At 48.5% G+C, this 25,060-nt stretch overlaps 1 protein-coding gene across 1 annotated transcript in view; it reads left to right on the top strand.

Moving 5' to 3' along the window:
- LOC116867929 (contactin-associated protein-like 4) overlaps positions 1-25,060 on the top strand; it is a 191,369-nt gene that overhangs the window by 37,970 nt on the left and 128,339 nt on the right. The window contains exon 3 of the mRNA XM_032857956.1: positions 12,184-12,377. Coding sequence (XP_032713847.1) covers positions 12,184-12,377 — 194 coding nt within the window. The remainder of the gene's footprint in view (positions 1-12,183; positions 12,378-25,060) is intronic.

The following is a 25,060-nucleotide window of genomic DNA, read 5'->3' as shown; positions in this document are numbered from 1 at the left end:
CTTCTTCCTTTCTGATCCAATTCCTTCCATTTCGCTTTCTTGCCCTATTGCCTTGGCCAGATGCCATTAGTGGTGTTGAGTGCATGCAGCAAGAACAGTCAGCCTTGCCTTGTCCTGGATCTCAGAGGGAAAGCAGCCGTCTCCCAGCCTTACAGGATGGTACTTGCAGGGTTTTGTTTTGTTTTGTTTTTTTAATAAATGCCCTGTTCTTTGCCTGTCAAGACTTTTTTTTTTTCAATCAGAAATGAAATGTTGGCTATTTTCAAAAACTTTTTTGCATTTATTTGATGACTGTATAGTTCAGCCTATGAACATTTTCAGTATGTTCTCACGCTGAATCACATCAGTTGAATTTCTGATGTTAAACCAACTCTGCACTCATGGAATAAGTCACACCTGGTTCTGAGGTACTAACCTTTTCATAGATTGTTGGGTTTTATATGCTAACATTTTGTTACAATGTTTGCATCTATGTTCTTAAGGTAGATAGGTCTGTATCTCTTCTCTGTTCCATTATTTGCATTGTTTTGTTATCAGGATCTTGCCAACTCATGGAGCTCATTGGTAACTATTTCCTCCACTTCCCAGAGAGTTTGTGTGGAACTGATGTTATTTCTTGCATGAATTTTTGATCTATCTTTTTTGTAAAATCCTTGGACCTGGAACTTTCTTTGTGGGAAAGTTTAAAATACAAGTTCAGGGGTGCCCGGGTGGCTCAGTGGGTTAAAACCTCTGCCTTCGGCTCAGGTCGTGATCCCAGGGTCCTGGGATCGAGCCCCGCATCAGTCTCTCTGATCAGCAGGGAGCCTGCCTCCCCCTCTCTCTCTCTCTGCCTGCCTCTCTGCCTACTTGTGATCTCTGTCTGTCAAATAAATAAATAAAATCTTTTTTAAAAAATAAAATAAAATACAAGTTCAGTTTCTTTAATCAATATTAGGATGGTTTGAGTTACCTATTTCTTCTTGAATGAAATTTTACTAGTTTCTGTCTTTCAGGGAAATTGTCCATGTCATTAGTTTAAAAATAAACTGAGTGGAATAAAGTTTTTCATAATGTTTCCTTATTAACCTTTGATGCCAGTAGTGATGTCCCTCTCGCTCCTGATATTAGTAGTTAATGGATCCTCTATTTGCTGCTGATAACTCCAAATAGTTTAGCAGTTTTATAGAACTAAGGAATAACTTTTGGTTTTATTTATTTTTCTCTATTGATTTTCTGTTTTCTATTTCATTACTTCCATTTCATCTCTATTATGTTCTTACTTCGGTCTGAGTTGGTGGGTTTATATTTCCTTCTTTCTCTAGCTTCTTTAGGTCTAGAAGTAAGCTCATTGATTTGAGTACCCTCTCATATTCCCAAACCCCCATCCCAGTTCGTAACAGTGGCAGCCACAAGCTTTGATAGTTTGTGTTTTCACTTTTATTCAGTCAAAAGCTTTCTAATTTTCCATTTGATCTCCCTTTTGACTTGGGTTATTTAAAAGTATGTTATATAGTTTCCAAATATTTCAGTATTTTGCAGATATCCTTGTGTTACAGATGTATAGCTTCATTCTGTTATTTATTTATTTATTTCACTTATTTTTTTTAAAGAGGGGACAGAGGGAGAGAGAGAATCTTAAGCAAGCTCCACACCCAGCATGGGGCTTGATCTCACAACCCTAAGATCAGGACCTGAGCCGAAATCAAGAGTCAGACACTTAAACGTTGGAGCCACCCAGGTGCCCCGGTAACTTCATTTTGGATAGAGAACATATTTTGCATGATTCGAGTCCCTTTAAGATAATTGAGATGTGTTTTATGGACACAGTATAGTCCACCTTGTAAATGTTCTGTGTGCAGTTGGAAGGAACCGTGTTCTGCTTTGCTGGATGGGATGTTTTGGAAATGAAAACTGGATCAAGTTACCCAACAGCATTGTTGACTCGCCCACGAACTCCCAATCTCTTCGTCTGCTTATCCTGTCCCATCCCTGTGCAGAGACTGACCAACGGAGAGCTGACAATAGCCCAGCCATTCTGTTGTGTGTGAAGCTGGGCCCCAGCCTCCGCCCAAGACAGATCCCTGCTTACAACTCACTTAGGAAGAAATCGCAGTGGGCTGCAGACAGTTCAGCTGGGCTGCTGAGGAACTGGAGGCCCCCGTCTGTGCACTTCTGCTGCTTCTCTAATTCTACCTTCCTGCTGCCTCTTTGCACCCACCTCCTTGCTTGCTCCTGCTCGAGAGCACCTGCCGCCTTCCCATCTGTGCCCACTGACTACATGTCCACGTGGGCTTTGCCATTTGAAAGACGTGGAAGCCGTGTGCAGGGACACACATGTAAGGCACTATTCTCTTTGGTGTCTTCCAGCTAGCAAGGAGGTCTGAAACAGCAGGTGTGTGTGCACGTGAAGCTGAGGCTGACGTTGGCAGGAAGCCTTCCCCAGGGCCATCAGAGATCAGAGGGACAGAGGGAGTTACTGGGGCCCATGTGCCTTTACAGACAAGTGGGGCTTTGGCTGACTCTGTCCACTGTCCTTTGACAAAGACACCTGCAGCCACAGAGCAGAATGGGTAGGTTTCCTATTGGATGCCACAGCTCCCTACACCCTGCTTTGTCAGCAACGCTTGTCTGGAATGCTGACCTCCCATCCACTGACCATCTCAGCAGGAGTCCACCTTGTCCAGCTTGCCTCTGAGGGCGTGGAAACTGTCAATGCCTCCATGTTCTGAGCAGTGGAGACCTCACACCTTGGAGACAGCCAGGGGACAGCTGTCAGCAGGGGGGCTTCTGACTGTGCAGCTTAGTCTCCGGGACAGAGGAAGAGACACTGTCCAAGTGTGTCCTTTCAGGGGAAGGGTCTTTGTCCCAGGAGGGGCCAGGGACTCACCACAGAGGGACAAAAGCAAGCAGAGGCTCAGACCCTTCTGTCTGAGGCACATGACAGCAGGAAGGCTGGGTCCAGGAGAAGACCCAGCTGACAGGAAGATTCAGTGTGGAGCAGGGTCCAGGAGCCAGAGCTGAGGCCATAGCCCAGCATGTCAGGGCTCCCTGAGGGCCCTCTGGGTGCTGAGATGTCCTGGGGACAAGGCTGGGATCCTAATGTCTCTGCCTCTGCAAACACAGAGATGGTGTCACTGGATTCTGGTTCATGGAGAAGAGCAAGACCATCCCTGACCCTGGTTCTTCGGACAGAGGAAGTACGGGAACAGTGGGCTCAGAGGCTGTGATCAGAAAGCTGGGCAGTGGATCGTCACCACACAGCAAATGCATCAGAAGATCTGTCCTTTCCTGCCACGGCAGGCCTCCAGATGGAGAACAGGGGGCTTTGGGGCAGGGGCGTACGGGGAGCAGAGCCCAGGCAGGGTGGGTGCTCCCTGAGAGTCTGGGGCCATCTGGTCTACAGGAAGGTGAGCCATGACCACACACGGCTGCAGAAGGAACTGTCTCTCCACATGTGCGTGTGTCCAGGGGGACATCTTCTGGCCTCCCAGCAGGTCCCAGGACATTCAAGATGCTGCAGGGACACAGGGGTCTCGGGGGTGGGGGGCAGACTCTATCCCCCACAGGGTCAGGCAGCCCTGTACATCACTGCTTTTGCCACTCTCCTGTCTCTGGATTGCAAAGTGGATTCACAGCAGGGTAAAGCACCCCGGGGGAGCAGGGGTCAGGGAGGCTGGGAAACACACTTTCCCCAAGGGGAGCAGGAGGAATTTGCAAAAGCTGCAGGAGTTCCACCCACCTGGCCGGGGATCCAGCCATGTCAGCATCAACACCTGGTGTTCATCTGATGAGTTTTAAAGTGCAGGAAGCATTCCAGTAATCTAAGCAAACCGGGGCCAGGCGTAAAGTCACAGGGGAAACTGAGGCACAGGAGAGTCCCGTGACACCTGAGGAGCTGCTTCTTGACCCCTTCCAGACAGTCAGATGCATTACAGTTTGTGCACAAGGCCAGACTCACCATCTTGTAACTGACCAGCATCCATTCCAGTTACTGGGAAATCAGAAATCTGGCAGTCCTCCCCGAGAGCCCCCGGACCCGCCATCCACACCTCTCAGGGGTTGGGAGAACACAGTGAACACTGGCAGGTTTCCTTCCCACATTCCCACCACCCCTGGCGGTGCCACTGGCCAAGCACCCATGAGGAAAGGCCAGCCAGCCTGCAAGCGAGGGTCCCTGCCCATCCTGGGGACCTCTCCTTGGTCCCCCCTTCTCCTCTGTGGGCACTGTTTTCATGTTTACCCTTAACTCTTTCTTACCTAGATTATCTTACAGGCTCCTGGTGCACCTTTCTCTTTGGCTGCTCTCCTCATTCAAACGGACACTGAGGAGAAGCCCCAGATGGACCTCTGCTCTTCGGGACAGTGGTTCTCCAATGCGGCCCCCATGGGCCATGGCGCAGGGCTCGCCAACAAAACAAGGAATAAACCCTCAGCTCAGTCGGGGTCTGGATAACAGAGCAGAGGGGTCTGGGTGAATGCAGCTTTGGGCTCCTGGTGTGGCGATTCATGCTCCTGGATTTCTAGTGTGCCACATCCCATCAAATCCCTGGATCGTGAAAACGCAGCAGGTTCACATGTTTTATTGATCTGTGGCACAGAGCCAAGGGCAGAGTGTCTGAACGGAAGGACATGGGAGGAGCATCTCCAGCTATACCCCGGCCCCGGCCAGATGTCTGTCTTCTGCCACAGGCCACACAGTGCCACCAGGCTGCCTGACATCGGCAAGCAGAATCCTGGGGAAGCACTTCAGCTTTTCCTGGAAGAAGCAAAAGACGACGTTTTGAGGCATGAACTTGGTGAAGAGGAAATTAGAACTTTGAAGGTGTCGTTTGAGACTGGCACTTCCCAGCCTGCAAGAAAACTGGCTCTCTGTGCAGAGCCGAGGACACGAGATCAGGAAAACCACCTTGCAAAGGGCACAGCTGGACACGGTGTGGTCACCAAAGGTGAGCAGTGGAGCACCAGCCCTCCCATGCACTGAGCAAAGACAGCACGTCTGTCCACTCACCTCCAGGCCTGCTCACCACACGGAGGCTTCCCGTGGTCAGTCCCCACACGCCCCCATGCAGATGTCTGTGGGCCCCCGGCTTCTCAGGTTGCATATATTCTGTCTGCTTGTTGAGCTGTGGGAAAGGCCAGAACAGACACTCTGCACCTTGTGGTCTGTGTCCTGACTGCCACGGGCAGAGCCCATGTCCTGAGACGTCATGCGTGTCACTGGGCACAGACACCCTGCTGCTGTCGGCCATCCCCATCAAGAGGTTTATGTGGTGGGAGAGCATCTGAGGTAATCCCACACCCAGCCCCGGGCCCCACTGAAGTCCTCACAGCTGGACGTGGCCCCTGCCCGGGGTGGGTCTGGGGTTCTGCACACTCCCGGCCCTTTGGAGCCACACACGAGTCGGAACACACATGACAGATGTTTTGGCCTCCTTACTCTTACCGTAAAGTGTGAGTAACTGATCTTGGGATGAAATTCACCGACAGAATATAATTTCAAAGTGGGTAAGAAGCAAAAGGAAAAAAGCTGACATTTCAAACAATGCACTAGAATAAACTTCAAAGCTATTTTTGTGACACAACCACCAACTGCAGGATATCGGCCAAAATTATTCTTCTCTTCTGTAAAGGGGAAACTTTAAACACATTCCCCCAGATCCTTCTCTATGTTAAAAATCACATGTTAACCATTTAAAGTGAACTGCTCAGCAGCACTCTGGACACTCACAACGCTGTAGGGCTCCTCCTTTATCTGGTTCCACAACCTTCAGCCCTCAAAAACCCTCCCCTCCCCCAGCCCCTCCACCTGCTTCCTGCCAGGTCCACAGAGGGAGTGTCCGTGCGTCGGCTGACCTCCCTCGGAGGCTAAGAGACATCCCCTGTGCTGGGACCATGACGTCAGGGCTCAGAAATACCTGGGTTTAGCCATTCAATCACTGATAGGCACTGGGGGTTTTTCTACTTTTTAGCTAGTGTGACTGACGTCACTGTGAATATTCATGCGTGATATGTGCTGACTTTTTAATTGTTTGCCGTACACCTAGGCGTTGAATCGGGTCATGGGGTAATTCTATTTTGAGGTTTTGAGGAGTTGTCCAGCTGCCTTTAAGAAATAAGATCGTGTAAAAGGAGACAGCTAGCGGCGTCCTTAGCACATAAAGGGGCTCCCGTTCTGTAACTAATCGAGAGATAGGTAACACAATTTCTTTAGACCCTTGCAGACTGAAAATCGACAGTAACAGAGAAAAGGGCTACAATGTGCTCATTTGTGGATTTAAAAAATGCAAAATAGGGGCCACTGCGTGGCTCAGTCAGTTGAGCATCTGACTCTCACTTTGGACTCAGATCATGATCTCAGGGTCCTGGGACACAGCCCTGTATCAGCTCTGTGCTCAGCAGGGAGCCTGATTGAGATCCTCTCCCTCTGCTCCTCCCCTCCCCTTCTCTAAAATAAATAACATTTTTAAAAATTGCAAAACCGAACACACACCCTGTGGGTCTACGACTGTGCCAGGAGTCACTCGTCAGTCCTTTGTCATTTGCAAGGACAACGGTAATACCCCAGGTCCTGGGGGTGTGATTGTTCACATGCTGTCTTCTCTAACCTCCTCGTGGAACAGCACCAGAACACATGGGCCTAAAGTGTGTCTCTTTGGCCTAAGGATCATTTTGAGCTGGCTATCTTGAGAATTAGCACCTGCAGGAGAAGTTCTGAGAACAGAGCAGATGCTACCCTATTGTCAGGGTGTCTGCTGGTACAGGGAGCCTCCTTTGCGTCGATGGTACTAAATCCCAGGAGACTCCCACAGGGGACTTGAGTCGCACTGACCCACTTTTCCTGTCCCCCCAGGCCTTCCCCACAGCTCTCTCTCTCTTCAGCTGAAGACGGTATTGAGCCCCAGGTTTAGGCCACTTCGGGGTTCCCCGTTTCCCCTGCTGTCTCCTTGCATCACGAGCTGCACACCTTGGTAAACTCCTGGTTGTCTTTCTCTTGCTCCTTTGTCTCATATCAGCCAAGACCTCGGAAGGGTAGAAAGAGATCATTTCCATCCCTGCATGGTATGCTTGGTATTAAAGTCCTTCTGGTCAAGGACGATGGTTTCATGACCACTCAGGACCTCACACACTGCAGCGGTGAGCCACACACCGAGGGACCTCTGCCTGGGAGGTGTCTGTGTGGACTCCCCAGGCTCTCTGGGATTCAGGGGCCAAATAGCAGGACCTCCAAATGCCAGCCAGCTTCACTGCTCAGACCCTACTGAGCCCCAGCCTGGAAGTTAGAGAGCATCAGAGATCTGTCATAATACCCAATGAGTGTTACGGTGTATTACAAGCTGGGAGCAGACCCCAGCTTCCCCATCGTGAAGCACAATGGTCCAGTTGGCTTGGCAGCGGCTCCGTGGGCAGTGGGGAGGCCGGCAGAGGGCCTGTCTTTGGGTGGCCTCCCATTCTTTGTCTTTGCCCTGACTGCTGTCATCCAAGTCTGCTCACAGTCTTTGATAATGGCCTCTCAATGGCCTGGGGTTCCCGGGCCCTCTCCCTTCTTGTCCACACTTGTTTAACTTCTTATTTTGGGCTAATGGCACAGAAGAGTCACAGATGTGAAGAGGCTTCTGGGTTTCCCGCCTGCCTGCTAATGTTGCACAGATGGCAAGGTGGGGAAGCTCCTGACAGCCCAGAATGCAGGGCAAGCTGCTTGCCTCTGTGTCTGTCCTTTCTTTGTCCCCCAAGGCACCTGGGTCCTGGGTCCTTTGTCCCCTCCATCACTGAGTGAGAACTCAGTCTTCTGTGGTCTTTTGGAGAGGGATCCCTGGGTTGACACAGTTTTCCCCTGACTAGAGTGAGGTTATGAATTTCTGACAAGAGTGCTCCAGAAATGCCATGTGTCCTCCGTGTGTTGTGGGCTCATGAGGAGTCTGATGACAGCGACATGGACCTGGACCCCTCGATGGTGATGAGTGACTTGAGGGACACTTTGAGACCTCAGTGTCGTCTCTTCCTGAACATCCCCCCAGCAGTGTCAGCATCCACCCGCTGACCCGCCCGCCACCCTCCACTGTGGTGTCTGCCCTAAAGGGTTCTCTTGTTGCGGGGTCACCCTGGGAATTCCCCTGTGAGGAAGAGCTGCCCCTTCCTCCTGAGCAAGTATGTGCTTGATTGCTTTTCTTTTTTTGTTCAAGATTTTATTTATTCGAGAGAAAGCGCGCACAAGTGGGGTGAGGGGCAGAGGGAAAAGCAGACTCACTGGCGAGCCGGGAGCCCGATGCAGGTCTTGGTCCTGGGACCCCGAGATCATGACCTGAGCTGAAGGCAGACGCTTAGCTGACTGAGCCACCCAAGTATCCAGCTCGTTTCCTTTCACCAGTAGAAACTTGTGGGTACTCACAGTAAAATCCATTTTTTCATTTCACTGCTCAGTTGTCCTAGAGTTGGCCAATCTTCAGGCCGGTTCTTCCGTTCTTTCAGCAAGGCTCCCTTTTTCTCAGCGTTTCCTACGTTCTGGTGCACAAGATGTTCTAAGCTCCTCTTGTATTTTGTATGGAAATCAACCAGTTCTCCAAGGACCCCGGGTGACTGTGCAGGAGAACGGGGTGCCGAATCGGAGGACTGGGTGTGAGTTGTGCTCGTGGCCACTGGTGCCATCGCCAGCAGCCCTCCCAGCTGTCATACCCAGGACCTGTATGCTGAGATGCTAAGCCATGTGGGTCCACACGTGTCTGTAGTTCTGTATCCCTTTACAGGTGCATCAAACCGCCAATATCTATCGATCCTTCTAATTCTAGCCCAAACCAGGGTTCTTCTTAGCCTTCCCTCCTCCCAGAGCAGAAAAACTTGGCCCCCATTGTCTGCAATATCTTGACTAATTGGTTCAATTTTAGTATACATGCAAGGTGGTTCTAGGATTGCAGACCTGCACACCTGGGTGGACCATGGGGTTTAGGCCCATCTAGGTTCTCCCCTGTTCCAGACCCTGGGTGCACCGTGCTCCCTGACTGCCAGGGGATGCAGTCCTGTCTGGGAGGCAGCCAGGCTCACGCTGGCTTTGAATTATATGCAGGCTCCTCCCTGTGCTGGTTGGCTCCTGTCGCTTATTTCTGGGGAAGGTGGGGAGATGTGGACCATCCCCTCAGTTCCCACAGTCCGCCGCAAAGAGCAGAGTGCCCCCCAACCTGCCCAGCCCCCTCTCGGGCTCTCCCTCTGGGCCCCGTCTCCACAGCGGTGCGCACAGCCTCCCTATTAGTCTGCAAGAAGGACAGATGGGCACAACCTGTCCTTCTTCCCCATGGAGGAGATGCTCCAGGGTCTCTGTAGGTCCTGGAGATCCCCCACAGGCCCGTCCTGTGACACAGCACACGTCACTCACCGCTCTCGTGGGCGCCCACTACAGCTGGTGCCTCACGGGGCACGTTCTCCGCTCATCGGCTGTGTTTCGACTTGCTCTGGGGTTGGCTTCTGCTTTCGTCGTGCATCTAGGAAGACTGTGGTGGTCAGAGGATCAGTCTTTCCTGTGTGGCCTCTGGGTTTTGAGTCTCAGTGAGAGAAGCTTTCTTGGCACTATGGTGAAGAGGAGCCTAATTCCCCCCACTCCCGCGTCTATGCGTTTAGACGTTCACACCAAAACCCTGACCCACTAGGCGCTGGCGCTGTGTGCATGTAAACTATGGGTCTAACTCTACCGCCTCCCCTGGCTGCCCCGCTGTCCCAGGGCCACTTGGGAAGGTATCTGTCCTCACCCCAAACCCTGGAGACCCCGCCACTTCTCCCATGTGTCCGGGTCTATTTCTGGATCTTTGCTCATGGTCCACAATGCCATCCTTGCTGGGCTCTCGTGGTCTTTTCTCTCTGGAAAGGTTGCCTTAGGCAGCATTTCCCACACCAACCCTCCTGCACTGGTTTGTGTCTCTCCCCGGGACTCAGCTCTCTGTATACTCCTCCCTCTCTGCGTGCTTCCCCTGACCACTGCTCCTCTGATCCTTTATTCACATGATCATTTTCATGCTCTCCGATGTTCGCCACCTTCTTTCATGTCCTTCACTACATTTCCATCTCAGTTTATTCTCCGGATTCTGGTCAATTTACTCTCTTTAACTAACGCGCTGATTGTAGAACAGTTTTGAGTTTGCAGTAACACAGAGTAGGAAGGACTGAGAGCCCCTACATGCCACACCCTCTTACGGCCCCCCACATGGGGTCCTGACCATGAACACCAAGTAGCGCAGTCGTGCGGCACGTGCACTGCACTCAATGAGCGGATACTAATGCACTCCTGTTACCTGGAGCCCAGAGGCTCTCCCTTGGTGTTGTGCAGAGTGGGTTTCACTAAATACATTTGTGTCCATCATAACAATATCATCCACAGGGTTTCACTGACCTAAATATCCTCTGTGCTCGTCCTCCCCAGACCCCCAGCACCTGTTCACCCTCCCCAGACCCCCAGTCCTGCTCACCCTTCCCCAGACCCCCAACCCCTGCTCACCGTTCCCCACCCCCAGCCCCTGCTCACCCTCCCCCAGACCCCCAGACCCGGCTGCTCACCCTCCCCAGACCCCCAGTCCTGCTCACCCTCCCCCAAACCCCAGATTGACTTCTTTCACTTAGTTTCCTCCATGTCTTTTCATGGCTGGATAGCTCATTTCTTTTTCTCACAGAACAACAGTCCACTGTGTGGATGGACCACGGCTGATTCATGCACCCACTCCCTGAGGGCCGTCTTGTTTGCTTTCAAAGTTTTGTCAATTACAGACCAAGTGTGCAATTTTTGTGTGATACCAAGGATCGCAATTTCTGGATCCTGTGGTGAAAGTGTGTTATTTGGGGAGAAGAAGTCAGACTGTCTCCCTCCTGCGTCCCCCCAGCAGTGAGTACACCCCTGGTCCTTCCCAGCACTGGGTGCTATCAGGGCTCTGGATTGGGCCATTCTAATGGTATGTCATGGTATTTCTTCTTTATTTTACAGATAATTTTGTCTTTTTATCCCATTTGCTTCCTGTGTTCAATCAATGTTTTGTCATAGCTTTGTGTTTGGTCCATTGTTATTCTTAGCCCAACTTTGTGATTCAAGGTGGTGTTTCGGACCTTCAAAGGCTTGTTTGAGGAGTTTATTTCCCATGGTTTCCTTTTGCTTCATAGTTGTTTTTAGGAGGTAGGGATGTTCTCCAATTACTTTTGGTGAGTATTTCCTTCCTGATTTTCTCAGTAATTCTGCCTGGGTTTTACTCTTCTCTCACTGGTCTGGTGACACAGGATTCCTCCAGCTTATGGACACACAGCCCCCACCTCCACAATCCCTGCATGACCAGCACTTGGTGTCCATCGTGGGTGTTTGCCATGCGCATGGGAGGAGGACTGCGTGTCCTTGGGGACTGCACACTCTCCGAGCCTGGGTCTGTCCCTTCATGGTGTGGGCTCAAGGAGGACTCCACCTTCTGGTCGCACTCCTGTCCCCTCTCCTGGCCTCTGTAGTGCCCCTAGGAGGTCCCTGTGCTGTCCCTCTCGTTCTCTGTTCAGGACTAGGGCCACAGGGTCACTGGCCCCATGCTGGGTGGTTGCCATTTCTCCACTGGTCTCATTTGTCCTCTGTCTTCTGAGTGTGTGGAGGGGTACACTTTGCTGCACGAACCCCTCCTCCCCTTGGGGGTGGGGTTTGCCTTTGTCATCCCACCTCACACAGCGTCACCATCCACCGGCACTTTCTCCCACCTCTGAGCTCCTAATATTGCTTTAGACTCCCATGTCCCTGAGTCTGGGTTCCCCATGGCAGGCCATGTCCCGAGGACTCTGCATCATCAGAGTGGGACACTGGATCACAGAGGTGGGGCATCCAAATGGACGTCCAGCTCTGCCAGGAGCTAGACGCCCTGCGGACCCTGGAAAGGTGCATAGGCTGATGGTGACCAGCCCGGCACAGGGCCTGAAGGACACTGGTTCAGAGGGTGACAAGCTCCATGGGGGTGTCCCCCTGATGCCAAGCACCCGGAGCCCAGGCTGTGACACGCCCCAGGAGCAGGAGGGCACAGACAAGCAGTTGCTCACTATGTATAACTGTGTTTGCAGTCAGGAGGTCAAGGTTCCTGGGCATTAGGGACTCAGTGTTCCTGGAAGCCACAGGGGCACACATTCTGTGCCAGTTTTGCCCCTTGAAGATGCATTTTAATGTTTCCTGCTCTTACTATGGTTTTGCATCTCCTTTCCCTCCACAAGGAGCTGGCGGCTGGACACCCCGTGTGTCAAACAGAAGCCAGTGGCTGCAGATCGACCTTGGGGACAGGGTGGCGGTCACCGCAGTGGCCACGCAGGGCGGGTACGGGAGCTCCGCCTGGGTCACCAGCTACCTCCTGATGTTCAGCGACAGCGGCAGGAACTGGAAGCTGTACCGGCGCGAGGAGAGCATTGCGGTAGGCCTTCCGTGGGACGTGACCTCCAGGGGCCCCGAGAGTGCCTCCCTCCACCCCTGGGCCAGGGTCTCAGAGCCTCCAGAGAAACAAACCATTCCCAGAGGCAGGATATGTGAAAATCTGTGAGCACCGAGAAAAGAAATGATTTCATAGCCTAGGAACAGTTGGACAAAACCCTTTTGTTCTGGTCACGAGTGGGAAAACCCGCCCATGCTCTGCATGACCTCTCAGAGGCAGGGGTCCCGAGGGTTCCTCAGGAGCTCAGATGTGGCCCTGTCCCTCCTCCCTGACCCAGGGCTCCTGAAGGACACAAGCCGAGTGTCCTTGTCGGCTGGCGTTCGCAGAAAGTCAGCTTTCTGATTGCATCCCAAGGCTGTGGGCAGGAGCAGACTGTTTGCTCAACTTCCGTTACTTTCGGGACGTTTGCCATAGACTGCGTCCCTCTGCTTGTGTAGTTAGTGAGGCAGAGTGTGTGTGACCATGCAGGTTCTGACCAGGGTGGGAGGAGGTGGGCGCGTGGGCAGCAGAGACGGTCCAGGACCTGGGTCCCACAAAACAGCAGAGGCAAGGAAGCCACAGACCACGGAAACCAAGTGCTGAAGGAGCTGCTCAGCGACACTCGGGTGGGAAGATGCCATTTCTCATGTAAACAGCAGAGAAGGTTGCTTTGGGTCACGCAGGCCCAAGTGTCCTACAGCCCCTCCTGTGACATCCACACCCTCTTTCTCCAGCCAAGGCCACATCAGCTTCTGCTCCAGGGTTCGGCGGCATCTGTGCAGCCTGTCTGGGATAAGACGGTTCTGGGCACACCACCAGAGCTGCGGCTGTGAGCCAGGAGGCAACGTGCCCACTGGGCGTTCGGGGCCCCAGCACCCTGGTTCCATTAGCATAACACAGGTCAGCCCTCATCCCACAGGGCAGGCTTCACGTTGTCAATGCCATTCAGGGCAACCGGGCAGCACCCCCTCGCTGCTTGTCTCGGGGAGCATGGGTCCCGACCGAGCCCACATAGGGACACTGGGATGGGCGGAGGGGCTCGGGCCCAGGGTGGGAGCACCACAGACACTGGTCTCTCCATGGAGGTGGGAGCCCTCCCCGCCTGCAGACATACTTCTCATGGCTCTGTGCAGGTGGGGGGCGAGACCTCTCCCTCCTCTCATGGGGCCTGCGGGGTCAGGACTGCACTCTGTGACCTCGCACACAGTATGAATTCTGGGAGGATGTGATTTACCAATACCATTACCTTTTCTCTGCCACGACTGTGTGGGCCCCCTTCACCATAAAAGGTGCTTTAGTTATTGTTACATGTCACCTAAAACTGACCATCTGAACAGTTTTTAAGTGCACAGCTTTCAAGGCCCTAAGCACAATGCCCCCATCATCTCCAGAAGGCTCTCATCCTCCCAAACTGAAACTCTGTCCCCATGAGACACAGACTCCCCACCCCACCCCAGGCCCTGGCGTCCACTCTCTGTCTTCTGTCCCTATGAATCTGATGACTCTCCATGTCCCGGGTAAGTGGAATCCTACACTGTCTTCTGGTGACAGGCTGAATCGTGGAGTGTGATGTCCTCAGGTTCAGTCGTGCTGAAGCAGGTGTCAGGATCTGCCTCCTTTTAAAGGCTGAGTCACATTCCATTGTTTGCGTGGGTGACATCTTGCTCATCCATCCGTCTGTCAATGAACACTTCAGCTCTTGGGGTTATATAACGGTGCTCTGAACCCCGGGGTGCAAATATCTCACAAAGACCTTGCTTCCACTTCCTTTGGGTGTGTACCCAGACTTGGACTTGCTGGGTCACGTGGTGGTCCTGTGTGTCATTTTTGAGGACACCCAGACTGTTTTCCATGTGCTGGGGCTGCGCCGAGTCACAATCCCCTGATGGTCCCCAGGCTTCCAGCTTCTCCATCCCTCACCACACTGGTTCCCTGGTTCCGTTCGGTTTCGGGAGCAGCCATCCTGCTGGGTGTGACAGGGTATTTCAGTGGCTCTGATGGGCCTTTCTGATGGCGAACATCTTTTCTGTGCTTGTTGGCACATCTTGGGAGAAATGCCTGCTTGGATCTCTGGTCGGTTTTTTTGATCAGGTTCATTTTGGTGTGGTGAAGGTAGGAGCTCGTCATGCATTCTGGTATCAGCCCCTCATGAGACCCCTGACTTGTAAGCCCCTCCCCCACCCCACGGGTCGTCTTCTCACTCTGTGGATCCTGTCCTTTGATGAACAGAAGCTTTTAGTTTTAATATGATCTCTTTTGCTATTTTTATTGCCTTAATTCATATCTAAACGGGACATCATAGGTTATGCCAAAGTAATCTATCCTTAAAAATGTCAATAAAGGTATAATTACATTTTATATTCTAATCTGGGTATGTTTCCTATTTAGCTTTCTTTTAACCTGAACACTCGTTACATTCACAGGCTTGAATGCCACCAGTCGATAATTATTGGGATCAGCCTGTTACATTCTCTTAAAATAGAGCCACTGATGCTGGTGTTTCCAACACTGGCATTCACAGTTAGCTGCCTTTGTGATAAATCGATTTCATTAGTGTCTGCCCTTCCCATGAGCACTTGCTGTAGATAGGAATTGTGAAATCAGCAATAATTAATGTGTTCAGTTTTATTACCTAAAATATGAACACTCTTGTCAGTGAAAACAACATGCTTGCAATTACCTTCAGCATCATGTCTGTAGATCTCTGATATTTACGTTGTTTTGTGCTGGTGTCCCTGCCAGGCAGACGAGAGTTCCTCATTCAGTCCTGTGGGTCGGGTTCACCCAAGTGTGTCTGTTGGCGCTGCGCTCAGACTGTGAGCCTTGGTCCAGGGACCCTTGGGCCACAAGCCTTACTCAGTCCAGGGACCCCCAGACCGTAAGCCTCAGTCCAGGGACCCGTGAGCTCAGCTCCCCCACACAGGTTGGCCCCGAGCCCACCCCCGCAGCTACCCCTGCCCACCTTTCCTCGTCCCACAGCCCCACAGAACACAGGTTCCCACCAGGCAATGGACTTCAGTGTCTGCACGCAGGGTGCCGCCCACATCCTTCATGAATCCTCTGAGAGTTCACTGCCAGGTCAGCCTCCAGTCTTAGAACACCTGTCAGCCCCATGCTCTGCTCATCTGTCCAGCTGTCCCCCTGGAGAGCCAGGCTCCCCACGGGCTTCCAACCTCCCAGGGGCTGTGGCTGTGAGAACTCCTTTACTCCCTGCAGGGGCCATCGGAGCCACATTTTCTCCCACGAGAGCCCACCAGAATTCTAGCTGTTTCTGAACCTGAGGCATGAGGTGTTCAGGATTCAGTGACCATAACCCTTAGGGAGGTCGTCCCTGTTATGCATGTCCTTCAGGGGATGGGCACACCCATCTCTGACACATGCTGGCGGCATACTTGAGGGAAAAGGAAATTAATTAAATTAAATTTAAGTTTTAGCACAATAACCAGTACCCGATTAATGGATGCCTTTCTCAAGGATACATGGCAGTAGGTACTCGGAATTCACCAGAATTAGTGAGTCATTTGCAACTTTAAATTTCTTGGAGACCTTCCAAATATAAGCAGGAAGATAAAATGCAAGCAGGTGATCATCACGGGAAGGACACGCTGTTGCATCCAGAGACAGACATGGTGTGGCCTCCCAGGAAGGCAGGCGTCCCTGGCATGGTGCTGGCTCCACAGGTGGACTGCGGGTCTGGGCTGCATCCACAATATTTCCTTCATTTCTCAAAGGTGGTGGGTGTTGAACTTCAGTCCTGTTTGTCTTTCGTGTGTTCGCTTGAATCATTGCCAACTTCAGCGGCTGACGCTGAGGACATGCAGGATGTGCTTTTACAAGAGCCATGGGTCAGTAATGTTGGAAGATCACATGGCCATGTGTTGGTGAGACAGAATAGCGGCTAGTGGTGCCAGCAGGCCTGGGTTTGAGGGGGAGGGAGGCTCCTCCAGGAGGTTCCTGTGCTCCATTCATCATCTGGGTTAGATCCGGACTGATCTGAGTACCCAGAGATCACATGGCGTTCTGTGTCCAAAGGGGCCTCCACAGGACTGTGCTGTCAGAGCGAACACTGCCCTCCACAGTGCTGAAAGACAGACGTCACACAAGGAGCAGCCAGAGCGCCCAGGGACTCCACTCTGGAACTGACGGGACGGGCTGCAGAAAGATCTGGAGGAAAGAGGGGCTGGGCGACCTGGTCGGAAAGGACACGGAATGTTCTCCCTTCTCTGAGCTGGCGTGGAGCCACGTGCCCACCCAAGCTAGAAAGGGAGGCGAGTGCTACCTCCGGATCATTTCCCCGAGGAAAGCATTCAGCGGCTTGGGGAGGGCAGCACCAAATCAGAAGAGACTTGAAACCTGGGGTAGAAAATAGGAAAAAGAAAAAAAGAAGTCATATATTTATATATGATTAGAACAGAGCCACACACTTGACTTTGGGTATATTTTGATCATTAGAAGAAACTGTCTTCCAAAATTTTAAAGAAAGAAAAACTTATGTATAAATAAAAATATGGGTAAACATGGAGAAGGGATGGAATATGACTGTAAAGATGAAAATTTTAAAAGATTCTAAAGAAGGAATTGATAAGATAAGTTGGTTGAAAAAGAGAAAAGAAAAAAAAAAAAGGAGAGAATGTGCTCAGGCTGGAGACTAGAACAAAGCCATACACTGGATTTAGGGTTTATTTGTATCCATTAGAAGAAACTGTATCTGAAAATTTTAAAGAAAGAAAAACATATATGTATACATAAAGTAAGGTTAAATACAATGAAGGAATAGAATATGACTATAACAATGAAAATTTAAAATGATTTTTAAAAAGGTATTGATAAGATAAAATAGTTAAAAAGGCTAAAATAAGAAAGAGGAAATTTTTTTTAAATAAGAAAAAAGTAAAATTTTTAAAATTTAACTTTTATTAAAAACTAAAGAATCATGGGGGAAAAAAACATGAATTCTACGTGCCTCATTCCTGTAACTCTTGAGTTCCACAGTTCTCACTGAATGGTGAACTTGGTCAAGGGGGGATGTTCTTGCTGATTTTCTGGGGGAGGGGCCTCTTGCAGTGGTCCTCAAATGTCTTTGTCTGAGATGGAATTGCACCCCATTTTCCAGGGGCTGGGCTAAGTAATCTGCACTGTTTTGGTCTCAGGAGCTTTTGTTCCCTGAGCACTTTCTGTACCGCTCTGGATGACGAGAAGGAAGACGGCGGCCTCCCAATCTCTGGCCAGAGAAACCCAGAGCTCGGGGCCCCGCTCCTCAGTGCACCCTCAGAGGAAAGCAGTCAATCCTTCCCATCTCCCTCGCCTCTGGCCACGCTCTGAGCGCACCCAGCCTGTGACTGAGCATTTCTGTCTCTGGCGCGCAGCCCCGTTTGGAGCCTCCAAACCCAGCCAACTCCTGCTGTGCCCCCACGCCACAACTCCTAGAGGAGGAAGGAGGGTGTCTCTCTGGATCTGCCACTTGTGGGGTCCCTGATCGAAGAGCAGAGACCCAACTGTGCCCCGGACCATGGTTTAAGGTAACCCTGAGCTGAGAGTCCACTGCTTGCCTCCGTCTCTGCTGCTGGCTTTCCCGCTCTGATACCTGGGAACTCTGCTGCATTCAGACACCCTTGGTATTTCTGTGACCCTGAGGGTCCTGAGACCATACTGTCCCCGTGAGGGCTCCATCCCCTGCCTAAGCCTCTGGAGCAATGTCCCTCAGTGGAGCAGACTTCTGAAAGTTCTGATTTTGTGCTCCACTGCTCCACCACTTGCCAGGAGCTGGCCCCTCCCCTGGCGGTCTATCTTCCCGTGTGTCGCCTCAGAGTCACTTCTCTGCACGTCCTACCTTCCAGAAAGTGGCCACTTTTCTGTTCCTAGAATTGCTGCTCCTCTCTTCAATCTCCTGTTGGGTTTGTAGGGGTTCAGATCGGTTTGATAACTATCTGGCTAGATTCCTGGGACCCAATGAAATTTAGGTCTCCTATTCCTCCACCATCTTGCTCCTCACGCCTGAATGGAATTACTTTTTGATTTCAGTTTTAGATATTTATTTCTAGTACATAGAAATAAAACAGTTTAATATATTAATATTATTACCTGAGAACTTGACGTATTGGTTTTTGAAGGTCTTTTTGGCTCATTTTTATATGTGTTCTTGGAATAGCCTACAAACAGAATTAAGGCATATGGGAGTAAAAAAAGTTTAATAGATTTGTTTTCCTTTCCCAGTTGGATGTTGTATTCATTTTCTTTCCTTACTGACTTGCTATAATGTTCAGGACTAGGTTGAAAAGTAGACACAAGGAAACATCATGCCTTGTGCCTAGTTTAGGGGAAACCAGTTCAGTCCTTCACCTTCAGCTATCATGTTAGATGGATGTAACTTGTGAGACTGAGTCTGGTCTTTTCTATTCCTATTTTGTTGAGAATTTTTATTATGAATTGTTGTTGGATTTTGTAAGATGCTTTTTATCCATCTATCAAAATGATTGTGCAGTTACTATATCTTCATTGATTACTTTCATTAGAGTTTTATAGTTTTTCCCTCTATGCATAATTTATGCATAATTTGCTAAGTTTATACTTAAGCATTTCATTTTTAGGGGACCAATGTAAATAGTAATATGATTTTAATTTCAAATTCCACTTGTTCATGGCTGGTATGTAGGAAATTTATTGACATTTGCATACTAATCTTGTCTCTTTTAATCTTGCCTAAATTCCTCATTATTTCCAGGAAGTTTTTGTCAATTCCTTCAGATTTCTACATCAATGTTAATGTCATCTGTGAACATAGAGTTTTGCTTCTTATTTCCCAATGCATACAACTTCTGTTTCTTTTTCTTGTCTTATTGCATTAGTTAACACAATATGGAAGGCAGGGTTGAGAGGGATATCTAGCAGGAAAATCTCAAGTTTCTCACCATTAAGTATGATATTAGGTATAGTTCTTTTAAAGATGTCTTTTATCAAGCTGAGGATACTTCCTTCTTTAGCTAGCTTGCTGACAGTTTTTATCATAAATGCATGTCGAATTTTGTCAAATGCTTTTGTCTGCATTTAGTAATAAGATCATATGATTTTTTCTTCTTTATACTGTTAATGTGATGGGTTACATTAGTTGATCTTGGGAGTGCTTTACCTACCTGGGATACTTGGGATAAATGTATTGGTTATAATGTATAATTATTTTTATATATTATTGGATTGATTTGCTAATGTTTTGTTGGGGATTTTTATATATTATTGGATTGTTTTGCTAATGTTTTGTTGGAGAATTTTGTGTTCATGAGAAGTACTAGTCCTCAGTTTTCTTTTCTCGCAACCTTTGTTTGTTTTTGGCATTATGGTAATGCTGGCCTCCTAGAGTCAGTTAGGAAGAATTTCCTCTGCTTCTATCTGCTAGAAAGTAGAGAATTTCTCTCTTAAATGTTTTTGAAAAATTTACCAGTTATCCCATCTAGGCCTGGTGTTTTCTGTTTAGGAAAGTTACTAACTATTGACTCAAGTTATTTAATAGATGTAAGTCTGTTCAGATTTTCTACTTCTTGTGGTGTGAGCTTTCAAAGACTGTATCTTTCTTTCTTTTTTTAATTTAATTTAAATTCAGTTGGCCAACACACAGTACATCATTAGTTTTTTATATAATGTTCAATGATACATTAGTTGCATATAACATGAAGACTGTATCTTTCAAAGAATTGGTCCATTTCATATAGGTTCTGAAATCTGTGGACATAGTGTTGTTCATGTTATTCCTTTATTATATTTTTAGTGTGCATGGAATCTGTGGTAATACCTCCTCTATCATTCTGATTTTAGCAATTTGTGTCCTTTTTTCATTAGCGTAACTAGAAATGTATCACTTTTATTGATCTTTTCACTGAACCAGCTTCTGATTCCATTGATTTCCTCTACTGATTTCCGGTTGTTTTTTAATACTTTTAGTGGTTGACATAGAATTTACAATATACTTTTACAACTAATCCAAATTCACTTTCAAATAACACTACACCACTTTGTGAATATTTTCTAATGTTAATATTTTCTAATAACAAAATATCCCTAATTCTTCCCTCCTGTCTTTATTATTGCTGTCATTCATTGCCCTTATACATAAGCATATGTATGTGTGTGTATATGATATATACATGTACATAATTGAAGAGATTGTTGATATTAATTTGAACAAACTTATCTGCTAGATTAAGAAAAAGTTAAAGTTTTTATTTTACCTTCACTTATTCCTTCTCTGATGCTCTTCCTTTCTTCATGACCTATAGTATCTCTTTAGGAACTTCTTTTAACATTTTCTATGAGGCAGATCTGAAACTGGGGGTGTCTCTTGAACTCACCCAGCCAGGGAGCAACAGTCATCAGTCCAGCATTGGGGGTAAACTGCATTAGACTCTGAGTTTCTCAAGTTTCTCTTTCTCTAACAACTTTCTCTATTTGTTGAGCCATTGTTTGACAAGCCATAAATTCTTTAAACATGCTTTACCTTATATATAACCTAGTTATAAGAGTTGCATTGAAGTCTTTGTCAACAAAATCCTGCTTTTGGATCCACACAGATTTCTTTAAGCAGCTTCTCCTCCTTATGAGCCGCACTTTCTCATTCTTGCGTGTCTGTAACTTTCTCAGATAACGTATCGCAGCAACTTGGGGTTCTTGTAGTTATCCACCTGTACTAAGCCTGAAATTTGTTTCCTATGATAAGAAGCACTGATGTTGCTGTATAATTTGTGTTATGTATGGTTTTTGTTTCTTAATTTTTTGTTTCTATTTGTAAACCAGAGCTAGTGGTCAGCTGGTGCCTGGCAGAGCTCTGCTCATGCATCCCCAGCTGTGAGGGCTTCCAGCTTTGCTGACTGAGGTGTGTGTGTGCAGTTGGGGTGGTCTTCACATCTGTCAGGACTTGGGTTTCTACTGGCTCGTGTGATCTCCATGCACAGCATAGTTTCCCAGCCGGCCCCCTTCAGACTTCCTGTGCTTGAGCATGGCCTTTCCAATGGATGGGAGACACGGGAGCTCATCAAGGATGGGTGTTGTCCCATTTCCCTCACTTTCTGTTAATGCTGGACAGTTTGTTGCTGGTCAGTTACTTCAACCAGACCACATCCTCAGGCATGCTGCCTGCTGGCCTTGCCATTTGCCGCTTACATGGCCACAGCCAGGCCTGGGAACTTGCACTCCACGCTAAGGGAGCCCCCTTGGCTGCAAAGCTGCTAGTCTTCAGGGTTGACTCCCACACCCCCTACCCCCACCCCTCATGGCACCATGGATGAACTAGGATGGGAGTAGGGCCAACCCATGCAGGGACACCATAGAATTCCATTATTCTCACACTTCGATTCTGCTGTGCTGTAGGTTCTTATAAGTAAATTCTTCTCAATTTTTTGTCTGGCTTTTGGTGGTTTCCAGAGCATTTGGGTGGCTGTTCATGACTATTCTGTCCGGTCTGATTCTCCATGTTAGCGGTGGTCCTGCCAAGCCCCTTGCTATGCCCTACTGGGAAAAAAGTGGTGTTTTAATCTTGTTCCTACTTTCTAAATAACAAGAACAGCAGAAAAGGAAAGAAGAGCAATATTCAGGATGCGTGTTCTGAGGACACACCTGGCATGATCACTTTTGAGGCTCTGCCTTGAGGTGAACTCACTCTATGGGGAAAAAGGCTGCTTCCACCCACCAACTGCTGTAACCAACACCCTCTGGGCTTCCTACAGTTCTGGAAGCACAAGTCTAAGAGCAGGTGCTGGCAGGTTTGGGTCTGGTGAGGGCCCCCGCCTGGTTCTTCCCCACATGGGGAAGTCAGATCAGCGTCTGGGTCTCCTGTAGGAGACACCATCACAGTGGGGTTAGGGTTTCAACACAAGAATTTGGGGAGACTGACATTCAGTCGACAGCAGGGTGAGGTTATCTCCCTTGTATGGAAGACAGAAGGAACGGTATCTCCCTTGTATGGCTGAGTGTCACTCTTGTGACTCTACTACCTTTTCTTCCCATTCAGATTGCTACTCAGTAGGTCTTAAATAAATGCTCAATCATTTATTCTGTTCCTGTTGAGTTTAAACACTATTTAAAATTAGACAGTGTGACATTGCCATGGTCGGATGCTTTATATGGTGGACCCAAGCTGACTGGAACCAAGTACTAGCTTATGTGTATTTTTTAATCAAATTAAATTTTTTCTACAGCATTATTAATTAAACTTGCATGCAAAGTAATTTGCACAGCATTCCACAAATCATCTCTGTATCTGTATCTGTGTATGAATAATGCTGGAAAAGACCTCATCATTATTTAACTCAGAACGCTCACGTTCTTCATATAAAGTCAGATGGGTTGGGAGTTTGGGGCCACTTTTCAGTTAATTGCCAAAGATCAAATTTATTAGTGATGAAAGTGGCACAGAACCTCAAGTCGTTTTATGTCCAAAAAATTGATAACAGGGGCTACACCCCTAACCCTATTCATGTGAGTAAGTGTGTGGTGTTCCCCGGCAGAGAACCAGGCCACAACGTCCTCTTGAATTTGTTCCAAGCTATGGAAGCGTGAGTCTCTGTATCATCACTATTGTTTACACAGGAGACTTTGTGCCCCTGAAGTAAGTGCCGAACGCGGGATTTGTGTGGAGCAGATCAGAGTGCTCCCCCCCGTCTGGACCCTAGTTTCAGGCTCAGATAGAAGTGAGGGTGAGTGTGTCCCCAGTGAGCCTTTCAGGGAGGGTGTTGGGATGCATTCAGGGTCCCAATCACATGTTGATGAATCTCAGAGAACTGTGACTGTTTTAAGGCAAAAGGGACCACATCTGGCTCATTCCCTGAGACTGAGAGTTTCAGGCTTCAGTCTGCGATCTGGCCTTGTGCCAGGGTCACTGCCCAGCGTGATTCCCGGGTGGAAGCTGGGAACAGCCAAGACACGCACGCATCTGACTGGGCAGGCAGCAGGGTGAGGCCCTGAAGGACAGCGGCTCTAGCATCCTGTTGATCACTCCTCTACATCGTCACAGATGTGATCATTTAGTAAACAAGTCACTTCTCAACATTGAGTTTAAAAATGGTCATGAAGCTTTTATTTTTTTAATTTAATTATGAACATATAATGTATTATTGGTTTCAGAGGTAGAATTCAGAGATTCATCCATTGCAGACAACACTCAGTGCTCATTCTATCCTGTGCCCTCCTAAATGCATTCCCCAGGCACCCCGTCCCCCCAGCCCCACCCCTCCAACAACCCTCAGCTTGTTTCTTAGGATTAAGAGTCTCTTCTGGTTTATCTCCCTCTCTGCTTTTATTTTGTTTTATTTTTCCCTCCCTTCCTCTATGATCCTGTTTTGTTTCTTAAATACCACATATGGGTAAGATCATATGATAACTGTCTTTCTCTGAGTGACTTATTTCGCTCCGCACAATACCCCTAGTTCCATGACTCAGAGCAACTCCCATGGCCACGTGTCTGCTAGGAGCTGAGCGCTGGAAATCCTCCATCTGTCTACACGATGTGTGGTTCCAAATCCCAGTGCTGAACACTGTGCCCGGCCGTTCTGCCTCACCCATGATTTGCATCACTGAATGGGGGTCTGACTTCTGAAGGCTTGCTGAAGGCAATGTGTTTTCAAAGAAGAAACCTATTCCTGTAATTACAGTAACCTGACTTTCCGGTTTGAGGGAATAAAGCAAGAACAGGTCTCTCTCTCTCCTTGCATTCATAGTTGTTATATTCATGAGGGTTAGGTCCGTTTTGGAAGACTCAAAGCCTAGTTTGGATATATGGTAGACTAGATAGACTACATGTTGCTTTTATGAAGCATTAATTTAGCCCAAGAGCTAAAACCTTCATCCTAATGAGTTCTGAACACTGTATCACCTGCTTTCTCCAAATACATTCCGTTCACCTTCTTTATTGGTAAGAGCCACAGTTCTTCCTGACCTTTAAGGAAACAGCTATAGTTCCATATAACTTACAAAGTGCAATTCCTTAAAATTCAAATAAACAGCGCTTTCATTATCACAAAGTATCTGAATATATTTTTAAAAGCATGCAAGTACACTTAATATTTATTTTGTTATGACATATCAGGAGATTTATAAAATAGCCTACTCGACAGCCGCTTCTCATGAAATATTAAAGCAGGTGAGGCAGCACCCAGGACCCAGGTCCCCAAAGGACCCTGGCTCCTCAGCTGACAGCTCATGCTGAGCAGGGAGGAGGGCCGGCTGCTGCTCCCCGGGTTGGTGAAGGTTGTCTCTCTTGTGCAAATTTGCACAGTTCAAGCAAAGGGCGACAATTTTAATGGGTTACATAGGAGCTCTTAATCCATCCTCCTCTTAAAAGAAGAGAAAGAGGGGGCATAAAAAGACACTCTTCTAAACAGAACATTTCTAAACCCAGTGTGATTTTCGATTCAGGCAAAGATCACAGATGGGCTTAGACCATCATATGAGACTGTTGTCTGAAAAGGACATTCCCATGAGCCCCAAGAATCAGCCACATGAGCCCCAAGAATCAGACCAGCTTATGAACAGAGTGCCCAAAGAAAAGTCACTCTCCTCACCAAGTGATCAAAATTAATGTCATTAGGGGTGGACAGCTGAGACCTTGGAGGGTCACAGTACAAGGAGGCAGCGTCTCCATTTCGTATTCTCACCCAGAATGTGTGGGCTGATGCTCGTCCCAGGTGGCAGCTGGACAAACCCAG

Source organism: Lontra canadensis, unplaced genomic scaffold (assembly GCF_010015895.1).
Source record: "Lontra canadensis isolate GAN:19392208 unplaced genomic scaffold, GSC_riverotter_1.0 scaffold13, whole genome shotgun sequence".
In the NCBI taxonomy this organism is placed as follows: Eukaryota; Metazoa; Chordata; class Mammalia; order Carnivora; family Mustelidae; genus Lontra; species Lontra canadensis.
The sequence above is the reverse complement of the archived record's forward strand: the minus strand, read 5'-3'. Positions and strand labels throughout refer to the sequence as shown.